General features: G+C 57.5%; 2 protein-coding genes across 5 annotated transcripts; one reads left to right on the forward strand and one right to left on the reverse strand.

Moving 5' to 3' along the window:
* Positions 1-1693: 1693 nt before the first annotated feature.
* On the forward strand, positions 1694-5542 carry Polr2e (RNA polymerase II, I and III subunit E). 2 transcript variants are annotated; one of them, XM_075975559.1, is made up of 7 exons: positions 1694-1829; positions 2818-2992; positions 3975-4171; positions 4372-4430; positions 4637-4715; positions 4823-4898; positions 5193-5328. In XM_075975559.1, the coding sequence occupies exons 1-6, from the start codon at positions 1773-1775 to the stop codon at positions 4886-4888; spliced, it is 633 nt and encodes a 210-aa protein (XP_075831674.1). In that variant the 5' UTR covers positions 1694-1772; the 3' UTR covers positions 4889-4898; positions 5193-5328. The 2 variants fall into 2 exon arrangements, with proteins under 2 accessions (XP_075831674.1, XP_075831673.1); XM_075975558.1 differs by having other exon boundaries at positions 4823-5542.
* A 2492-nt stretch (positions 5543-8034) lies between these two features.
* Positions 8035-21115, reverse strand: Arhgap45 (Rho GTPase activating protein 45). Of its 3 annotated transcripts, none has more exons than XM_075975568.1 (23): positions 20935-21115; positions 19328-19652; positions 16943-17086; positions 16756-16840; positions 16598-16670; positions 16427-16493; positions 16214-16351; positions 16057-16121; positions 15805-15915; positions 15643-15723; positions 14085-14273; positions 13255-13392; positions 12577-12767; positions 12359-12483; positions 12184-12261; positions 11993-12097; positions 11739-11911; positions 11190-11378; positions 10978-11115; positions 10146-10372; positions 9851-10061; positions 9154-9238; positions 8035-8841 (listed from the first exon to the last, which is right to left on the reverse strand). In XM_075975568.1, the coding sequence occupies exons 1-23, from the start codon at positions 21025-21027 to the stop codon at positions 8519-8521; spliced, it is 3354 nt and encodes a 1117-aa protein (XP_075831683.1). In that variant the 5' UTR covers positions 21028-21115; the 3' UTR covers positions 8035-8518. The 3 variants fall into 3 exon arrangements, with proteins under 3 accessions (XP_075831683.1, XP_075831682.1, XP_075831684.1); XM_075975567.1 differs by lacking the exon at positions 20935-21115 and adding an exon at positions 20250-20428; XM_075975569.1 differs by lacking the exons at positions 19328-19652; positions 20935-21115 and adding an exon at positions 18016-18172 and having other exon boundaries at positions 8039-8841.
* Between the last annotated feature and the right edge of the window lie 41 nt (positions 21116-21156).

Genomic DNA, 21156 nt, shown 5'->3' on the forward strand with positions numbered 1-21156 from the left:
GACCCCTCCCCAGAGGTGCTCAAGACCACTCCCATAGGGCATTTAAAGAGCCCCCCAGAGAACAAACCCATGGTTTTCTGATCTTCCTTTCCCCATTTCCTCTCTGAGGTGTTGGAAGGCCACCCAGGGATGCTGGTATCCATTAAACCGGGGCTTTTTCTATTTGGTTTGATTTTTGTGTGATTTGTCAGTGGAGAGGTTTACTGGGGTGCAGAAATTTCATGACCACTCATTACCACCAAGAATGAGACGGTCATCAGGGAGGAGTGAGGCACGCCTTTAATCACAGCATTCTCGAGGCAGAGGCAGGCAGACCTCTTTGAGTTTGGTCTACATAGTGAATTCTGGGACAGCCAGAGCTACATAGAGAAACCCTGTCTCAAAACCAAACCGCTGGGCGGTGGTGGCACACGCCTTTAATCCCAGCACTCGGGAGGCAGAGGCAGGCGGATCTCCGTGAGTTCAAGACCAGCCTGGTCTACAGAGCTAGTTCCAGGACAGGTGGAAGAATGAAAGACCCCTACCTAGTAGCATTAAGTTAGCAGACCCCTACCTAGTAGCATTAAGTTAGCAGCAGCAAAAACGAGCCCAGCCGCCCCCACCAGAACCCACAGCTGGCCGACTCTCATGAGAAACATCCTGTCCGCTTGAGACCCTCAGGACCCTCTCAGGACCTGCAGCTAGCCGGCTCTCATGAGAACATCCCGTTTGCCTAGGGAAACAGGATGCCTATAGTCAGCACATGTGCCCAACTTAGAATATCAGCAATTCACAGGAGAAACAATTTCCCCTATAAAAGATCCCAGCTTAGCTGCTGTAACGTCATTTCACAAGGCTTTTGACGAACAATGTAAATGCAGAGTGAGGTCAGGGTTCCTGGCTGCAAAGCAGAATATCTATAGAATCAATTAACAGGAAATCTGTTGCCATACATCTGTGCTGGGAAAGGAAAACAGGATATCTATTCCCATACATCTGTGCTGGGAAAGGAAAAACCACCTATGCCCCTTGCCCCATTCCAACTGACCAATAACCATGCATTTGCTTCTGTAATCCGCTTCTGCTACCCTCTTTGCTATAAAAAGACCTTCTCCCAGTCTGCAGGCGGGCAAGCCCTCTGAAAGACTTGCTGCCCGCAGGTACCTGTGCTTACTCAATAAACCTCCTGTTAATTGCATCCTATGGCCTGGTCTCGGAGTGTCCTGGTTCTGGGGTCTTCATCAGAGAGGAAAGGTCCTCTCTGAGGATCTTTCACAGGCTCCAAAGCAACAGAGAAACCCTGTCTCAAAAAAAAAAAGAAAAGAAAAGAAAGAAAACAAATAACAAAAAGACCTTGTACATAAAAGGAAACTGAGGCCCATGGCCTTGGCTCTTGTATAAGGGTCCCTGCACAAACTCGAGGCACGGCCCAAGAGAGAAAGCCTGCTAGGCTGCTCCACCGTCCCATGCCCCGCTCACTTCCGGGCTGGCCTCGAACTCACGGCTCCAGCTGCCTCTGCCTCCGAGAGCTGGGATTGGAGGCGTGGTCCGTATACCCACAATTATCGCGATATCTTCTCGCGCGTGATCTCGCGAAGCTCAGCGCTGGGGCTGCCCACCGCGCATCCTGCCGTGGACGTCGCTTTATTCAGGCCTTCGCCGTAGACAGCACAGAACTGGGCGGGGCAGGGAAGGCCTCGCCGTTATCCCGCGCAGGCGCAGTTTTCGTAGTCCGGCGCAGGCGCAGTGCTGGCACAAGCGCGCAAGCGCAGTTGTTTCTGAAGGGCTTTAACATGGACGATGAGGAGGAGACTTACCGGCTGTGGAAGATCCGCAAGACCATCATGCAGGCGAGTCTCGCGTGGGGAGGCTTGAGCGAGTGCCGAGTTGCTGACGGACTGCGGCTGTCGGCCCAGGCAGGCGTCCCGGGTGCGGGGATGCTTCCCGCCTCCATGCGGGGCGCGCCCACGCTGGCCTCCCCCGATGGCTGTCTTGCTCCAGCCTCCCGGCGCTGTCCCAGAGGGGAGCTCGTGCTCACACCTGGTTTAGGGGTGTTGGGCAGCCGCTCCGCCAGCTTAACCCAGGCCCCAGTACCCTTATGGCAGCTCGCAGCCATCTCCAACCCCAGCTTCGGCCCGCATGCTGGCAGAGGCGGGTGACTTAAGTTCGGGGCCTGCCTGATTACAGAGTGAGTTCCAGGACAGCCGGGGCTTTGTAAGGAGGGCCTGTGTTAAGAAACGAAAATAATCAGAAAGTAAAAATGCTCATTTGATGGCACAAGCTTTCATCCCCGTCACTCTTGGGCCAGAGGCAGGTCAGTCTCTGAGCTTAAGACCAGGCTGGTCTATTTTGAAAATTTGAGGTCACCCAGGGCTTCATAGCGAGACCCTGTTTCAAAAATGATAACAAAAGAAGTCTAGGTAGGCGGGGTAATGGTGGCGCACGCCTTTAATCCCAGCACTCGGGAGGCAGAGGCGGGAGGATCTCTGAGTTCGAGGCCAGCCTGGTCTACAGAGTGAGTTCCAGGCCAGTGAAGAAAGAGGTCTGCGAAGTTTTGATTTACTGTGTTGGGTGGACTCCAGGACGCTCAGACCCAAGACTGAACAGGATGGCGATGTCTGGTCCCCGTGTTGAGGAGCTTGTGGGGATGGGGGCGCGGTGAGGCTGCCCTGTGGTTGCCTGCGGATGGGTGGGGGTGGGTCTTGGCTGGAGCCAGTCCAGAGCTTGGAGCCCACGCGGCCAGCAGCGCTGCAGGGTCACGTCTGGGTGCTGCAGTCCCCGGCTCTCCTGCAGATTTCCACTCCGTCTCTGAGGACAGCTGGCTCTCTGTCCCTGCAGCTGTGTCATGACCGTGGCTACTTGGTGACTCAGGATGAGCTGGACCAGACACTTGAGGAGTTCAAGGCACAGTTTGGGGACAAACCCAGCGAAGGAAGACCAAGGCGCACAGACCTCACCGTGCTGGTGGCCCACAATGATGACCCCACAGACCAGATGTTTGTGTTCTTCCCAGGTGGGTGTCCATCATTCTGGTGCCGGCTAATGGCTGTGTCTAACAACTCTCTCTCCTTTGTCTGTGGTCTTCTGCTTTCTGCTTGCCAGTGAGGGTGGGTTCCACCCTGGCCCTGCTTTGCTGCAGGACTGTGGCAGCCGCCCAGCCTCCCCTGGGAACCTTCCCTTGTCCAGTTCCTGTCCATTCTCTGCCCCTTGCTCTCAGCACCAGCTCTCAGACACCTATATTCTGCTATATTCTGTAGTTTCTGCCTTACACCGAGGCAGCTCGGAAGGTGTCTCAGGAGAGGGGTTGCCACCCTGGGCGTCTGCCTCCTGGTGGTGTCCCCAAACAGCCTGTCTCCTTTAGTATCCTGACACTTTGAGGTCCCGGGGCCTGTGTTTTTAGTGTGAGAGTTAGGGGTGCAAGGATGAGTATGGTAACGTATGTCTGTAATCGTAGCATTTGGGAAGCAGAGGCTGAGGCTGGCTGTCCAGACCAGCCTGGTCTGTACCGTGAGTTCAGGACAGCCTGGTCTGTGCAGTGAGTTCTCAGCCTTCCTAACTCTGCCACCCTTTAATAAAACAGCGCAGTGTGTCAGTCTACGATTGAGAATCACTGGTGCCGAGAAACCCGGTCCTAAAAAGAAAAACTAGGTGATCGGGAGTAGAGAGTCTGAGACCCAGCAGTTTGCAAACCATGCGTGTGTCCTGTGGGCCTGGTTCTGCACTTTAGGTCCTCTTGCTCCAGTGAACCCCAGTCTGTCTGAGGAGCTGAGGTTAGCCCCATGTAGACACAGGATCTGTCTCCTCTTCCTTGAGGCTGCCCAAGCTGACAATTCCATGTCCCCAAACCTCAGAGCAGCTGACGGAACAGGGTCAGGGTACCGTGCAGCTTCCTCCTGCCCAGCCCCATTCAAGGCTCCTGGTTCTGATTTTCCCTGGCAAATAGAGACATCCGAGACCACAGGCAGGGCAGTGAGGGTCGTGCTATGTGTCCGCAGAGGAGCCCAAGGTGGGCATCAAGACCATCAAGGTGTACTGCCAGCGCATGCAGGAGGAGAACATCACGCGCGCGCTTATCGTGGTACAGCAGGGCATGACGCCTTCCGCCAAGCAGTCCCTGGTGGACATGGCACCGAAGTACGTTCTGGAGCAGTTCCTACAGCAAGAGCTGCTCATTAACATCACGGAACACGAGGTGCGCACCTGTCCTGGGCCGGGCAGGTGGGGTGGAGCACAGCAGTGCCTGAGTGGACAGGGCCCTGGACCCCCCAGCTTTGCTGCTACGGCTCCACTTTCCAAATTGGGGATGGTCATAGCCTGCTCCTGTCCCCCATTCCACTCCTGTTGGGGTCCCTGGTGACTGCGCGTCTGAGGGTTGGGTCTCTGTCTCCACAGCTAGTCCCTGAGCATGTGGTCATGACGAAGGAGGAGGTGACAGAGCTGCTGGCTCGATAGTATCCTTTACCCCGCCCTCCCCCCAGTCCACACTCGATAGTATCCTTTACCCCGCCCTCCCCCCACTCCACACTCGATAGTATCCTTTACCCCGCCCTCCCCTCTACTCCACACTCGATAGTATCCTTTACCCCACCCTCCCCCCCCACTCCAGACTTCTTACCCCAGTGCTGCCCTACCAGCCTCTTCCTTAATGGTGTCCCAGCAAGCTTCGCGAAAGCCAGCTGCCCAGGATCCAGGCTGGAGACCCAGTGGCGCGCTATTTTGGGATCAAGCGAGGGCAGGTGAGAAGCCGTGGCCATTGTTCCCCTCCTTCTGAGGTCAGGACCACTGTGGCCAAAGGACAGTGGGCCCCAGGCCCTGCCAACCCCAACCCTGCCTTCTCCTACAGGTTGTGAAGATCATCCGGCCCAGTGAGACAGCCGGCCGCTACATCACCTACCGCCTGGTACAGTAGCCCACGGCAGGTGAGCCCCACCTGCCCCGGCCAGCACACTGCTCTGCCAGGGTCCCAGCTCAGACCCCTGTCCCATTCTGAAAAGCAGGACTGTTGGGTGAGACACCGCAGCCCCCAGCCTGCCCTCCCCAGTGCACCCACTTGCGAAAGGAGCGACTGACTCCTGCAGGTTGTCCTCTGACCTCCCGTGCGTGCAGCGTGGCAGCTGCATGAATCCACAAACCCTGAAGTCTAATGGGACGGCAGGCTGTAACCCCTGAGGCAGGAGGATTGCTGCAACTTCAAGTGAGTTTATAACTTCAAGAACTGGTCCGTCGCTGCTCTGGTAGCTTCTGGTACAAGAGACTCGTCTGAAAACAGGAAAGGAACCCGCGCAGGAGCCAGCTGATCTGCCCTTCCTTGTCACCAGCACCCTGCCTGCTGCTGTGTGGGGCCAAGGGTACGGGCCACAACCTCTTTGCCTTTTGATTAGAGGGTTCCCACCTGGCCAGTGCCTTGGGAATGTGGCCCTGGGCAGCCAGTACCACAGTCCTCCCTGTGCAGTCTCGGAGCACTGGCTGCACCCCAACACCTTTGTCACTGATTGCTGTCCTGTATAGAGTTCTCCATTCTGTAGGACTCTGTTCTGAGAACTAAAGACATTTTGAGGAGTTACATTGTCTTGAAAATCTGGTCAATTCGGGCTGAACTGCGCAGGATGGGTCCTGGGGGGGGCCCTCGGCTTGACCCCAGCCACTCCTCCATGAATCAGGTGAGACGCAGGCCTGCTGCCTGAGTGTCAAGAACCCTGTCCGCTATTACAGCTGATTGTGCAAGGCAGGCCTTGCTGTGGTGAAGCCCGGAAGGGGTTTCGTGCTAGGCAACCTCCTTGCCCCTGGGCCACGCCCAGCTGTCTTCCTCCTTGGTTTTTGAGACAGGGTCATACAATCAGGGTTCCAACTCACTGAGTAGTTGTGGTGACCCTAAAGTCCTGCTGGGGTGACAGATCCCCACTTCTCAGCACAGGCTGGCCTCAGGCTTGCCTGCATCTGCCCCATGTCCTGGACGGAGTCCCACAGCACCTGGCTGCCAGCGGCTGCTCCCTACCTAGTGCAGTGCAGCTGTGCCCAGGCCCCGTGTGACTGGCCACACAGCCATCTCCAGGACTGTTCATCCCCCAGAGTCACTGATGGCTGTGGCCATCAGACTAGCCTTCCTCTGGGGCAAATGCATTTCCTACCATTGTTCCACACTGGGCTTTTTTATGTCTGGGTCTCATGAGGCAGGATATCCTTGGGGGGTTCTGCCACATTGCGGCTAGTGTTAGAGTCTCGCTCCTGTTCTTGACTGCATGGTACTCCAGTTTACAGACCACTCTGCCCGCCTCCCTGTGGACACAGGGCCGCTGCCCCTGGCTGCTGAAACAGAATGTCTGTTAATGCACGGAGTGGCTTCGTTTTGAGACAAGGTCTCCTTGTGTCTGCAACCAGGCTGCCCTGAGACTGAGTACCCCTGCCCCAGCCTTATGTGCTGAGGTGACCGGTGTGCAGCGCCACAGGTGGCTTGAAGATTTGTTTACCTGTACTTCCTGGTGGGGTGTGTGTGTGCGCGTGCATGCGTGCGTGTGCCCCACATGTGGAGGACAGGACAACAACCCAGGCTAGCCGACCAGAAGGCTTCCTGGGTGTCTTATCTTCCTGTTTCCACTACCCATCTTGCCTGTAGGAGGCTGGGATTAGATGATCCGTATGCATCCGGCTTCCACACATGCTCTGGAGGTCAGGGCCAAGGCACTTTTTCACTGTGGGCCAGGCTGGCTGGGAACTCAGAGATCCAGCTGCCTCTGCCTCCCAAGGGTGTGTGTTACTATGAATGTGGTTGGCTGGCGGACCAGAGGTGCATATCCCTGGGAACTGAAGTTCCCGATGGTTGTGGGTGCTAGTAACCAAACCTGGGTCCTGTAGAAGAGCTGCCAGTGCTTTTAACCTCTGGGCCACCTGCCTTCCTTCACACACACACCTCTGTGGTGTCCGTGACCAGAGTGGGATGCTCTGCAGGACAGACCTAAGATGCTGCTGATGGCTGACTCCTGGTCCCGCCTTCGGGCCTGTGACGCCCCAGACACAGAGGATGGGGTGTGGCTCGTTTTAGTGTGGGGGAGGGCTCCTCACCTTCAAGGTGGGATGTGGGGGGGTGCCAACTGTAATCCCAGCACCGGGGAAGACTCTGCATTTCAGGCCAGCGGGGATATATAGTGAGACCCTGCCTCAAAACAAAAACCAAACCAAGTGGCACTTCTATCGAGGTCAACAAAGGCATACACGCACCACTAGCCAGTCTTCCTTCCTCTCTCAAAGAACTGACGTCAGAGTCCCTTGATGTCTGGGTCCTGGCCAAGAGCCAAGACATCTTGTTTACCAAGAACAGGGCCGCCCTGGAGTGCTCACCCCAACCAGCTCCAGACACCCTGCCCTCAGGTATCTTATCTGTGCCTGTGGTTTGTTGATATGGCCGGCCCCCTCATGAGGAAGCCCCCCCAGGTCCCGCCCATCAGGAAGGAAGGCCCTGTCCCCTCTGGCTGGTAATGGTGGCAGAGAATTGCGTGGACTTGCATGACTGGAATGATAAGATGGCCTCTGCTTCTGTGTCGCTGTGGCTAAGGAAGACCTTGAACTCCTGATCCTCCTGCCTCCGCTGTGCTGATGACAGGTGTGTGACACCCCCAGTTTATGAGGGGCAGGGGGTGAGTTCATGTCCCAGGGCCACCACCGTGCTGCTCCCAGGCTGAAGCTCCACAGGAGAGGAATCCTTTCCCAGAACTGCAAAGATACAGTTAAAATGTAGTGTGTAGCAAGAACCAATGCCTGATGTGGTTGGTGCACGCCTTTGGCCCCAGTCACTGGGGGGCAGAGGCAAGAGGATCTCTGAGTTTGAGGCCAGCCTGGTCTACAGAGAAACCCTGTCGTATGTTGGCAGGGGAGCACAAACAAGTGAAATAAGATGCTGCCGGCTGTGATGGCACAAGCCTTTAATCCCAGCGGGTAGGAAGTAGGCAGATCCCTGTGAATTGTAAGCCAACCTGTTTACATGGGGAGCTCCAGAACAGCCAGGGCTACAAAGCAAGACCCCATCTGAGAAACAAAATGATATCACACCGGTCCTGTGGCTCAGTTGGTTAAGAACTTTATTTCAAGCAAAATGGGGGTGCATGTGAAAACGAATCCACTGCACCTGGGGAGAGGCTCACTGTACCCTCAGCTCCTCGCTATCCAAGCTCAGCTTTCTGCAAGAATCCCAACACCAGAGCTGCCCCAGCTCCGCACACAGAAGCCATGCCTGCACCACTACACGGTGTCCTGAGTGGGCGCCCATCCAGAAAGACCAAGAAGGGTGTGGCTTGCCCCCTGGGCTGATGGGGACCACAGGAACTATGAGGGGACCATGGGAATTCAGCTGCTGCATCTGCACAGGCTCACTCCATCTGGGACCAATGCTCAGCCGAGTCAGGCCACACCCAACAGTGCCAGGGTACCAGAGCGCCCTGAAGTTCCTTTCTCAGTGTTCTGAGAAACCAGCCCTCCCAGTCAAGGGGCCTTAGTCTCCCTTACAGTGGTTGGCAGTGGCTGACGGTCGCCACCATCACGACCTAGTTCAGACAAATTGTGGCCGCCGGTCCCCACTGGGTGCCACATGTAATCTGCCCCCTCGGAGCCGCATGGCGGGCAGAGGGACCCGTGCTGTGTTGTTGGACTGGTTGGTGTTGAAGGCACAGAGCCGCTGGCCTGGGTCTCCATCCTCACCCTCCAGTTGCTCCTCACTGCCACTGCGGCTCTGGGGACCTTCCTCTAGACCCGCCTCGACCTCCGGCTGCTCCAAGAAACTGAGGCGGTGCAGGGCGCTGGCATCTGAGGATAACAGTGGGTCAGAGGCCTCTTCCAGCTCCGAGTCTGAGTCATTGGACGCCATTTGGGATTCTGTGGCCGAGAAAAAGGGATGCAGAGAGAGGGATGAGGAGAAACAGATAAAAACACAGAGACGACAGACTAAAAACAGAGCAGAACCCAAAAGACACAGTGGACAGAAATGTCTGTTACCAAAGCTCAGCCACCTTGGACTCCAACACCATCCCAGCCTACTTTCCCTCACTGGCCCTCTCTGGGGTAGGCGGTCACCAACACAGTAAAGAAAAAGTCAGTTTATGGACAAGATGTCACCACGCTGACGTAGCCTAAGCTGTCTGCCCGCACCCACTAGTCAGGGCCTGTGGGTCCCTCTGCCACACTCACCTCGGCCTCCATCCTCAGCCTCCTGCAGGGGGAAGACAAGGCCCTCAGCAGTCTCCAGTTGGGCACACTGGGTGGATGCCCCCTCCTGAATTGTGGGAAGGTGTTAGGAGTGGGCTGGGTCTAGCATGCCCCACTCCCATTTCCATACTGCCAACCAACACCCCCCCCCGTCCCTCCCTCCCCTCTTCCTTCCTTCTCTGTAGCTTTGGGGCCTGTCCTGGAATTAGCTCTTGTAGACCAGGCTGTCTTCAGAGATCCGCCTGCCTCTGCCTCCAGAGTGCTGGATTAAAGGCGTGCACTACCATCGCCTGGTTTAGATTTTTAAATTTTTTAATAATTTACTTTTTTGAGATAAGGTCTCACTATATATCCATGGCTGGTCTGGAGCTCACAGAGATCTGCCTGCCTTGCCGCTCCAGTGTTGGGATTAAAGATGCTTTTGTTTTTCAGATACAGGTACATGAGGTTCTCATGTAGCCCAGGCTAGCTTCAGACTTGTTCTGTGGCTGAGGATGGCCTTGAACTCCTGGACCTTCCTCCACCTCTGAGTGCTGGGATGAGAGACCCACAAAGCAGCCTGGCTTCCTGGTGCTGGGGGTGGACCCAGGGGTTCCTGCAGGCTAGGCTGGTGCTCTACTACTGACCTGTACGCAGAACCCCCATCATGTCGTGCGTCACCACCCATAGTTTTCTTTACCTGGCCGCCAGGTACCTCCTCTGGCTCCTCCTCAAAGACCAGGCCATAGTGGACAATCAGAGTCTCAATGACACGGGCCTGGTGCGGGTAGTCTACCAGGGAGGAGAGGGACACGGTGGCTTCCGTGGGCCGCGGCCGCAGCAGCGTGGGCCCGAAAACGATGCCCAGGTTCCCAGGGGTCATCTTATTGTCCTGCTCCACTTCCACGATCCTGGAGTGGGAGCAGTCAGGGATGGATGCGAGTGGGTGTTTCCAGGGACCCCCAGCCAGCTCTGCTCCCTGCCGGGGACCTCACCTTCGTAGGTGCCTCAGCAGGTACAACAGTGTGGCCCGGTTTTCTGCAGGCAAGTCCTGCATGAGCTCACGCAGGCGGCTAACCATGGTTAAGGCTGCAGCGTCACTCTCGGACCCGTCCTGCCGGCCCCGGCTAGCAGCCTTGGCCTCAGCCTCTGCCTTTAGGCTCTCCTTGGCTAGCCCCACCAGCTCATGGTAAAAGCGAAAAGAGATGAGGGGCTCCGGCAGCTACAGGATGACACATTCAGATAGAGGTCACAGGCCTGGCCTAGCAAGGGTGAGCACCTGACACGGCCAGGCCCCTGCCAGGCTCTGGGCGAGCCCCGAAATTAGTGCCCGCCCACTATAGCCTTAAGGCCTGGCCACGTCTGTTAGCCTTAGCCACGCCTAATAGACCAAGCCTGACTCAGCCCCGCCTCTGTACCCATTCACCCCTAGCCACACTCACCAGCTCAGACCCTGATTCGGGCGCCTGCCCAGATGACCACGCCCATCACACTAGGGGCCCACCCACCGCAGTGTCTGAGTCCACCCCACCCCTGTCACAGCCCTTCGCTACTCCTAGCTCTCCCACATAGCCACACCCTCCGGCACAAGGCCGAGATGCTGCTAGGCCCCCGTGGATGCTGGCCTTCCATAGCCACACCACCCAGCTCCTGCCACGTCTATTAGCACGGGCTGTGACCCTCTCCCACCTGCGATACCACCCCAAACCACCACCCCAAACTCACACTTGGGGCCCCTCCCCTGCAGCTCCTGACTTCCCTCTGGTCCTTGCTCCACCTTGGCCACGCCCCTCCTCTCCCACAGATCACGCCCCCAGTTTCCCTCACCTGCCGCAGGTACAGCTTTAGGACGTTGCTGATGTCGTGGGGTGAGGCCTGAGAGATTTCCACCAGCTCTTTGCCATTCTCAAAGGCCTGGCACAGCTTCTCCACGCGCGTTTTCACGCCATTGACCCGATAGATCCCCTGGGGAGCCGACAGTCACTCTCGAGCCGGCCTTGCACCAGCTCCCTGTCCCCCTTCCCGTGTTAGGGCCTCACCTTGGTGTGCAGGGCCCGCCGTTCAATCTCACAGACACATTTTTTGACAATGAAGGGGACGCCATCAGGGGTGCTGCGGGCTGCATGGCTGAAGTCCTGTCCAAACAGCTGCAGGCGGCCCTGAAGCTTCTTGTGGCCACATTGTATGGCCAGAGTCTCCAAACACTTTTTGTGACAAGCCAGACAGCACTGGAGGACAGCAAAATGTGGCTCTTCCAGACGCCCATTGTAAAGGCCAGGCCCCACTTCCAGCCTCCTTCCAAAACCCTAGCGCCTCTGCACTGGACAAACCCTCCGCGTGGAGGGGTCTCGTGGGACTAAAACCTCCCCAGCCCTCAGCAGTCCATTTTGATCTTTCTGAGGCAGGGTCTCATGTAGCCCAAGCTGGCTCCAGACTTGTTATGTAGTCAAGGATGGACCTTGAACTCCTCCTCCCACGTCCTTGGAGGAGGACTGGCAGGGGCGCACCACCAACGCCTACTCTATGAAACCGAGGATGGAGCCCAGAGCTGCATGCACCCCAGCCCAGGGCTCCAGGTCCCCACACACCTCCTCACACTCAGCTCCCTGGAAGTACACGTAGCTATTGCACTCTCTGCACTTGGCCGGTGTGCGCAGCTTCCGAAGTCGGTGTGTGCGAGCTGCCTTGGACAGTCCCACATGGCGGAAGGGCCCACTGGGCATGGCCACAGGTAACTCAGGGTCCATACCATTGAGGTCAGCTGTGGACAGGAGGAAAGGCCAGCTGGATAAATCATGTTCATGCGCCTCCCACTGTTCCAGTCCCTTTGGGGGTCCCTCACCTGAATCAAAGGCTGAGACCACCAAGCCAGCTTCCTGATCCACCAGCTCCTCACTGGACGACATGGTCCCACTGGACGATGTGCGATCAAACTTCTTCAAGTCCCCTAATGGGAAACGGTGTTAGACAGTGGAACCAGGCTGGCCCGACCAGGGACTCCCCTACGTGACATGCACCCAGACACCTCTTTACCTGAGCTGGCGTCCAGGCCAACTTCGGGGTCTGAGATGGAGATAGGCCAGGATTTGTGGACCTGGTGACCACATCCAGCTGAGGGAGGAAAGAGGGATGAGGAAAGACTGTCTCCACTTGGGGAAGCTGGGCCATCTGAACGCAGCGTCTGCTCTGTGCACCTGTGCACACTCACCCCTGTGGTCCTTGCTGGGAGCCCCCTCGGAGGCGCCACCTTCCTCGGGGGGACTGCCTGCAGCTTCGGGTCCTGTAGCATCCTCAGGGTTGAAGCTGCCCTTCCGTGTACGCATGATGGGGGACCTGGTGGGAGAGAGGTGTAAGAGGATCTCCCCCACCCCGAGCCATACCATCCACAGCCCCCTGCAAGTGTGTGGCTGCACCCAGTGGCGGTACCAGGAGTTGGCGGAGACATGAGGCTCAAAGTCGTAGCGCACATCGGGCTCCTCGCCTCGCTGCAGTTGACGCACGTGCGACGCATACTGTTGGCCCGGGTCATAGAGCTTACTGCTCTCGCAGAGCATCTGAAAGTGCACAGGCAGGGGAGCTGTCTGCATGTGCATCAGCTGGTAATAGGAGATGGTGGCCTGCGGGGAGCAGGGTGTGAAGTCAGAGGCTGTGGGCCCTGCCTGTAGCCACGCCCATATCAGCAAGCCCCTCCCACAGCTCACCCTCCCCCCCCCACCCGTCTGAACAGCACTCCGCTCCTCCTTCTGACCCCAAATCACACCATTGTACAGCACCTACCAGACCCTCATCCAGCCCTCTAAGCCCCGCAGCTCATAAAGCTTTCCCTGTTGACCGCCCCAGCTACTAAAGCTCACCCTTCAAAGGACTAACCAGGCCAGCCCCCTGCACTCTGCCCCTCCAAGTCCGGCCCCCAGTCCCAGGACACCTTCCATGGCCACCCTAACCTGGCTGAGACCCTACTGTACTTGTTACAGGCAGATATGTCCTAGCCTTGACCCCCTGAGAATCGCCCCACCCCAACCACCCCACTAGAATCCACTCGCGCACCAAACACCGCCCACAGCCACCTTTCCAAGCTCAGCCTGCCCAGTGCCTGCCACACACCGACTTTATGGTCTGATCACTCTGCCTGATGACCTCCTGGATCTGTCGCAACGCTGTCACCTTTGTGTCCTCGAGCTCCTGCTTCTGTGTCTTTGCGTCCGCCACGCATGTGCGATAAGTGGCCATTGCCTCCTCGGCCTGAGGGGGCGAAGGTCAGTGAGGGTTTTGACACAGAAATACCAGAAGAGACCTGCATGATGGGCACAACCGTCTCCACAGGAACTAGGGAGGCTGACGGACAGCCAGGGAAATTTAGAGAGGCTGTCTCTAGATACATTTTAAGAGGCCAAGGACATGGTTCATGAGGGAAGCCCCTGCCTAGAATCCCCAGTGAGGGGCTGGGGGCGTGGTCCGGGTGCAGCCCCGCCTAGAATCCCCAGTGAGGGGCTGGGGGCGTGGTCAGGGTGGAGCCCCACCTAGAATCCCCAGTGAGGGACTGGGGGCATTGTTCAGAGCTCTTGCAGGTGGAAAGGCCCAGCGGTTCATTCTCAGTACAGTTAAAAATTAATAAAGAAGGGGGCTGGAGAGATGGCTCAGAGGTTAAGAGCACTGATTGCTCTTCCAGAGGTCCTGAGTTCAATTCCCAGCAACCACATGGTAGCTCACAACCATCTATAATGAGATCCGGTTCCCTCTTCTGGCATACAAACATACATGGAAGGAATGTTGTATACATAATAAATAAATAAATAATTAATAAAGAAATAGTAAGAAGGAGCAGGCATAGGTGGTGGGAAGGACAGAGGACCAGAGGTGGCAACTAGCAGACGCAGGGCCCCGGGAGGCACCTCCTCCAGGTCTTGTCTTCTAGGCCCCTCCTGCTAATGCACCTTGTTTTTGGCCTCCTCCTCCAGCCGCCGCCTCTTGTCCAGGGCCTTGGAGGCTGCAGTCCCTGCTCCTGGGCCTGTGCCCTGTTGCTCCTCCTCAGCTTTGGCCACCTGGAGCCGGGCTTTGTCGTGGTCTTCGCAGCGTTGTTTGTAGCCCTGCTTGGCCTTGCGCAGGTTGGCCTCTGCCTCTTGCTGCAAGAGAAAAGAGAGGCTCCAGCCTGCGCAGCCTTTGCCCCTCCTCACCAGCAAGGACCCCACATTCCCACCCAACCAGCAGGGGACCTTGACTGGGGACACTTGGGAGGGTGTGTGCCGTGGGATCACACAGGGAAACCGAGGCACGACTTGGAGCTGAACAGAAACACAAACTGATCATCTCCCGGCTCCCCATGCCAGGTCTCAGAAGGTTTCACTTCTGTCTTCCGGATGAAAACAGAGCCGCCCAGGCAGGAAGCCAAGCACCCTGGGGTGGCCGGACACACTGAGTCAGAAACTAACGGGTCTGGGTGGGGGAAGCCCGCACCCCACAGCCTGAAAGACAAAAACCTAAACACGAAGGCCAGGGCTCCAGTTGAGACTCAGCTTCTCAGAGGCAGAGCTCAAACTCAGCCTGGGTTATAAACCTCAAACCTGGCGGTGGTGGCATAACCTTTAATCCCGGCACTCGGGAGGCAGAGGCAGGCGGATCTCTGTGAGTTTGAGACCAGCCTGGTCTACAGAGCGAGTTCCAGGACAGCCAAGGAAAACAACACAGAGAAACCCTGACTCAAAAAACTAAACAAATGAAAAAAGTCTCCTTCCTCAGGGGTGACATATCAGATATTCACATTGAGATTCATAACAACAGCAAAATCACAGTGATGAAATCACAAAAATTCTTTATGGTTGTGAGCTGAGAACCACTGGTTTAACAGGTAAAAGAAAGGCACTTGCCCCCATGATGAAGGACCTGAATCTCTGGGTCCGTAGGGTGGAAGGAGAGAACTGATGCCCACAAGTTGTTCTCTGACCTCCAGATGTGTGCTGTGGCATCTCCACCCCCACCAAATAAATTAAATAAAAAATAATAAAAAGAAATTAAAATCTGATTCCCTTTGAGAGAGAGAGAGTCTTTACACAGCTCTAGCTGTTCTGCACTTACTCTGTAAACCAGGCTGGTCTCGAACTCACAGAGATCCACCTGCCTCTGCCTCCCGAGTGCTGGGATTAAAGGCATGTGCCATTGCGCCTGTCTCGTGCCCCCCCCCCCTTGTATTTTTGATTCAGTTCGGTTATCAGGCTACAGAGCCCCTGGGATCCACCCGTCCTGCTGCCCCAGGGCTGGGGTTCACTCAGGCACACTGCCATGCCTGGCTTTTATGAGTGCTGGCCGCATGGGGTCCCCACGTTTCCCCACGAGTCATCTCCCCAGCCACCTTCGTGCCTTTAAATCACCCCAAAGAAAAATGGAACCCATGTGCACAGACACGGACTGTGCCTCAGTTTCCCTCCTCTGCTGAGCGCAGGGGACATGCCCCGTAGCATGGGTGCTCTGGTTGTAAACCCACCCCTGGGCCCCTACCAGCTTCCTCTGTGCGCGGTGCCAAGATTCTTTGATCTCCTTCCTGCGTCTCTCATGCTCCAACCGCCTCAGCGTCAGGGGCTAAGAGGGATAGGAACCCTGAGCTCTGAGCCGTGGGTGGCATTCCCGCCTAGTAGCCCACCTCACCGGGACTCAGCCCACCTGCATGAACGTCTGGGTCTGCAGTGTGCCCACGGCCTGCACCATGCCATGACCAAACTCCAGATCCTGTTCCAGGGCCAGGGCGTAGATGGACAAGAGAGGCATGTGGGGCTGCAGGGAGAGACGGCGGGTCACCAGGCCGGCATGCAACCCAACAGAAATCTTCAGAAGCAGTAGGAGGGAGCAGCCAGGGCCTTGGAACTCCTACACATCCTTCAAATACCCGTTCCCCACCCGCTTAGCCCAGCCTACCTCATGAGTGACGCTCTGTCTGCAGCTGTGGACAATCTTCTGTAGACCTTTGGCAAACTCCATCTCTGCCAGGGATGGGGGTGCAGAACGAGGCTTCGGAAATGACCTCCCCAGACCCCCCCCCACAACCCTGTCCTGGTATCTCCTCGCCCCTCACCCAGAGTGGTCCGCTTGTCCAGGTAGCCGATGAGGTCTTTCATGTACTTGGCCATGTCTTTGGCATACTGTAGGGCGGCGTCCACGCCCCCCTCGCAGCGCTGCAGAAGGATGTCCACCTCCTTAGGGGGCAGGCAGCCTATGAGGGGACAGTGCTCAGTCCCGATGGCCACAACCCCTGTCCTTGCGGCCCCCACACCCCAGAGGCACTCACCCTCCTCAGTTTCCTCCACACTGGGCGGGGACCCCTCGCTGCCGGGTCCATAAAGGTTCTCCATGGACTGCGTGAGGAAGAACATCCCTGTTCCAGGACTCGGAGCCTCTGCCCCGCCCCTTCTTTGCCGACACCCTCTATGGCTCCCCATGTGGACGGCCCTCCCCTTACCTGGCTGGGGTCGCCGGGGGGCACGGCCAGAAGGGTACTGCTATCCACTTCACCCAAAAGGAACTCAGAGACACTGCAGGGTGGGATGTGGGTGTCGTTCCAGAGGTTCACGAGCTCTACTCCCCGACCCCACTGTGCCCCCACGGTCCCGGGCTCACGTGCAGCTGAAGGACACAGCGATGGTCTCCAGGGCCTTCTCAAACTCCCGTTTATCCGCTTCGTTGTTGCTCTCGTAATGAAAAGCTGAGGGGCGGAGAGGAGGTACGAGGGCTTGGTCAAATCCCTATACACCCTGCAAAACCCAGCTACAGATACTCCCCTCCTGTAAGCCTTTCCCTGGCTGACCTTTGACCTTGGCGATGAGCGTGCCGGCAGCTGTGAGCGTCTCCACGGTGTTCAGGAGTGGGTATCTGGAGATGACCTGGCGCATCACGCGCAGGGCTTCGCCTAGGCACTCATGGGCCAGGGGCCGGCGGGCCTCAAGGAGGTCTGCAGGGTAGAGTGATCATGGCTAAGAAGGAAGGGACTGGCTCCAGTCTTCCCAGAGGTGAGGTGGGGAAACTGAGGCAGAGGTTTCCCCAAGCAACTCTGTTAATTTCACCCTCTAGCACCGTTCCAACCAGAGGGAGGTAGTGTCACCTCCCCGTTCTTTCTGCAGACATGGAAGGCGAGGCGCAAAGAGTGAAAGACAGGCTGCTGGTGGTGGCGCACACCTTTAATCCCAGCACTCAGGAGGCAGAGGCAGGCAGATCTCTGTGAGTTCGAGACCAGCCTGGTCTGCAGAGTGAGTTAGAGGACAGCCAGGGCTACAAGAGAAACCCTGTCTCCAAAAACCAAACCAAACCAAAGAGCAAAAGCCATTTGCTAATGGTCACACGGCTCTCCCTGGGCCACAGCCCTAGAAGGACCCTGCCTGGGATGACAGGCCCGTGACACCTCAGTTCTCTCGCCTCTATCCTCAAAGGTCCAAAATAGAAAGGTGGGGTTTTCCGCCGCACAGTACGAGCAAGCACAAGCCCTTGGCAAGATGACGGAGCACTGAGGACAGAAGATCCTCCAGACAGAACCTGGAAACGCTCCCTGGTTTTCTGCAGCACCAGGCCCCGCGGAATGCCACCCTGGAGGCGATGCCCTCCACATTTTTGTGGCCAGAATGGGAGGCGGAGGACTGGGAAGCTGCGCTGCCTCCTGGGACGTTCCAGGCAGGCACGCACGAACCCCTTTGGGTCGCCGGGGTCCCTGCAGCTCCAAGCATGGGCCTCCTTCGAAGCGTGATGACACCCGGGATGCAGCCGAGAGGAGCGCGGAGTCTCTGGCCACCCCTGGGGGCCGTGCAAAGACCTTGAGCACGCACGTGTGCGTGCGTGTGCGCTGTCCCGGCCCTGGGTAGGGCGACCCACACCTTGCACTGTCCTCACCTTGGGACCCCGTCTGGCAGCGCTGGGGGCCGTGGTCCAGCACCGGGTGCAACATCCCACAGACACACATGGCTCAGGGATGCAGGAAAGGACGGACGCTAGTGTGTGGCCCAGGAACCCGAGTCCTGAGCGTCTGGGGTCTTCAGACCGCTGGCCAACAGCCAAACCGGCTTAAGCCGGTCGTCAGGCCCCGCCTCCTTCTGGGAACAGTCCCACCCCCTATGCTCCTTAGGCCCGCGCAAGGCCGGTCCCTAACCATGGAGGAGGAATTTGGCTGGGAATAAGTGGGGGGTTTGCGGGGAAACTGAGGCTCAGAGTTGGAAGTCCAGTGCAAGAGAAGGCTCCAGAGAAAGGGCCTCGCGGTGGCTTGTGTCCACCCCCCAGTTGCTGTCTCAAATGCACCTTGACGACTATCTGGGGGTTGTGTTCCTGTCCTGTTTAGAGAAACCCAACCCCAGAGGCGGGTACACCGGTGATCCCCGTCCTGCTAAGGCTTGGTGGCACAGCCAGCCGGTGACCCCGCGCTCCAGGCCAACATCCAAGGATGCTTGGGTGCGGAAAAGCCAGTAGATTAGGGCTTCCCCAGAAAAGCAGACTCAGCCCCCTCTCCGGAGACCGGCTGCTCCCATCCTCTCTGGGAGCCGCCTTGAAAGCCCCCCCCCCGTAAGGCGGGGCCCAGGTCTCCATCTCCCTGTGTCTGTGCGGTGGGGAGGTTGAGGGGGAGTGGGGTTGGGCGCTGGGTACAGCGCTGACGTGTGGTTTCCGGGGAGCAGCTAGTGGGGGCGCTGAGGCTGGTGCCTGACCCATCTCTCTGGGCTGCTGGAGACAAACAGGAAGGAGGTGAAAATAACTCTGGAGGAAACGGAGCCGTCAGCAACCGCGTGCAGGAGAAAACGGAACCTTATGCCTTGGGCCACTCACTCCCAGTGAGTCCTCTGTCCTCTGCCTTAACACCTTCCAAGTTACCCCAGCGCCCACAACATTGCACCCAAGGTCCTTCAGCCTCCGCGGCCTAAGGCATTTCCCCTGTAGGTCCTACAGATCCCTCAGAACCGAGTCGGCGCGAACACCTCTTCCCTGAGACTTTTTCGAAGCCTCCGCGTGGCCCTCCCGTTCCTTTTTTCTTTCTTTTTCATCTTTTTCTTTTTTTATTCTGTTCTTTTTCTTTTCTTTCTTTCTTTCTCCCCTTTTGAGATAGGGTCTCACTGTGTAATTCTGGCTGACATGGAACTCATAGAGATCTCCTGCCTCAGCGCTGGGATGCAAAGCTTGCCCCTCTCCTGTTTAAGCTGTGCCAGCCAGGAATTCTCACCATCTCGCAGCACAAACTCCTTGAGTTTCTCCAAGCCCTCAGCAAAGCGAGCCACATCAGCCAACAGGGTTGAGATGTCTTCTACACCATCAGGGAAAGGTCCCTCACTGGGTGGCTCTCCGGGGCTGGCAGCAGACAGGGGGCTTCGGTATCCCCGGCCCAGGGTCCAGGTGGCAGCCCCTGAGAGTGGGAAGCCGGCGGCACTGGCATGGCGGCTCAGGCTGGTGGGTCTTTTGAGTGTGCCTGTGGCCTTGGCCCCCGTGGACAAGGATGTGGCTGGTGGCTCCAGACCGGAAACCTCTGGACCTTCCCTCTTGGACAGTTCCTGGGAGGGTATAGGGGAGAAGAATCAAGGGGGAGTCTTTTCTTTTTTTCTTTTTGGTTTTTTGTTGTTGTTGTTGTTGTTTTTTGTTTTTGTTTTTCGAGACAGGGGTTTTCTGTCTATCCCTAGCTGTCCTGGAACTGGCTCTTGTAAACCAGGCTGGCCTCAAACTCACAGAGATCTGCCTGCCTCTGCCCCTCCTGAGTGCTGGAATTAAAAGCGTGGGCCACCACCGCCCAGCTCCAAGGGGGATTCTTTATCCTGGACACTGCCTCAGTTTCCCCAGAACTTACTCGTGGTGTCAGAGGTCAGGGGGCAGAGATTTGAAAGCTTCTCCCCCCTACACCTGTTACCCAACATCCTCCTCTTTTTAGCTTTCACAAACAACCGTCCCTACCCAAACCACAGCCTGGGGCGGGGCCTGTGTAGGCACAGGAGGGAGGGGCACCCCACTTCCTGGTGGGGGTGGGGAGGGCCCTCGTGGGTCTCCTGCCTTCTAGCCACCCCAGACTTCTCCATGCGTGTCCACTCTCCAGAAAGTGGCTAACTCCTGAGACCTGGATCAGGAGTTATCAGGCCCCTGCATCCCTGCACCCCTACCGTCAAGCGGACTCCCAGGTTCAGGCCTCGTCGCGCCGCCTGCCATCCTGCCTGTTGGGGACTGTAGCTGGTGCGGGTTCCCCACCGGGGGCCCAGCATGATGCCGTAATAGCACCTTGTGCCTAGCAGTGGCCACGGGCTGTGGGTGTCATCCCGAGTCCCCGCCCGTCCTGGGCTCCACTCACCCCTGAGGAAGACTGTGGGTTGGGGCTCCCCGCGCGGTTCTTTTTGGAAATAGGGGGGCCCAGACCCGGTAGAGAGACCCCTAAATTTTACAAACACCCAACAGCTCAGAGACCCCATAAATCTGCCCTGCACACCTGTACCCCAATCTCACACCCTTTTCCCCATTGGCTTCCGGAACCCTTAAATTGCTCCAACCCCAACTTCCAGAGAATCAGACACGTCCGTGGGCTCCAGTACCCGCTCTGCCCACTGCCCAGACGGAGTCATTCCTGGTAAAGACGGGTGGCTCGGTGGCCACCAAAGGCCACCCCTACCGTCAAGCGGACTCCCAGGTTCAGGCCTCGTCGCGCCGCCTGCCATCCTGCCTGTTGGGGACTGTAGCTGGTGCGGGTTCCCCACCGGGGGCCCAGCATGATGCCGTAATAGCACCTTGTGCCTAGCAGTGGCCACGGGCTGTGGGTGTCATCCCGAGTCCCCGCCCGTCCTGGGCTCCACTCACCCCTGAGGAAGACTGTGGGTTGGGGCTCCCCGCGCGGTTCTTTTTGGAAATAGAGGGGGTTTTCATAAGTTCTCGCTTCTTCCTAGAGAACATGGTGGAGCCAGTCCCGTGGCCTCAGGTATGGGCAGCAGGTCTGGGCCTCTCAACCCTGCAGTTCCTGGGGCTGGCCGGCTCTGGACCACATTGCTCAGGGCCACCCCCTCCCCAGCTGTCAGACCCACG

This window comes from Microtus pennsylvanicus, chromosome 6 (assembly GCF_037038515.1).
Source record: "Microtus pennsylvanicus isolate mMicPen1 chromosome 6, mMicPen1.hap1, whole genome shotgun sequence".
Taxonomy (NCBI): domain Eukaryota; kingdom Metazoa; phylum Chordata; class Mammalia; order Rodentia; family Cricetidae; genus Microtus; species Microtus pennsylvanicus.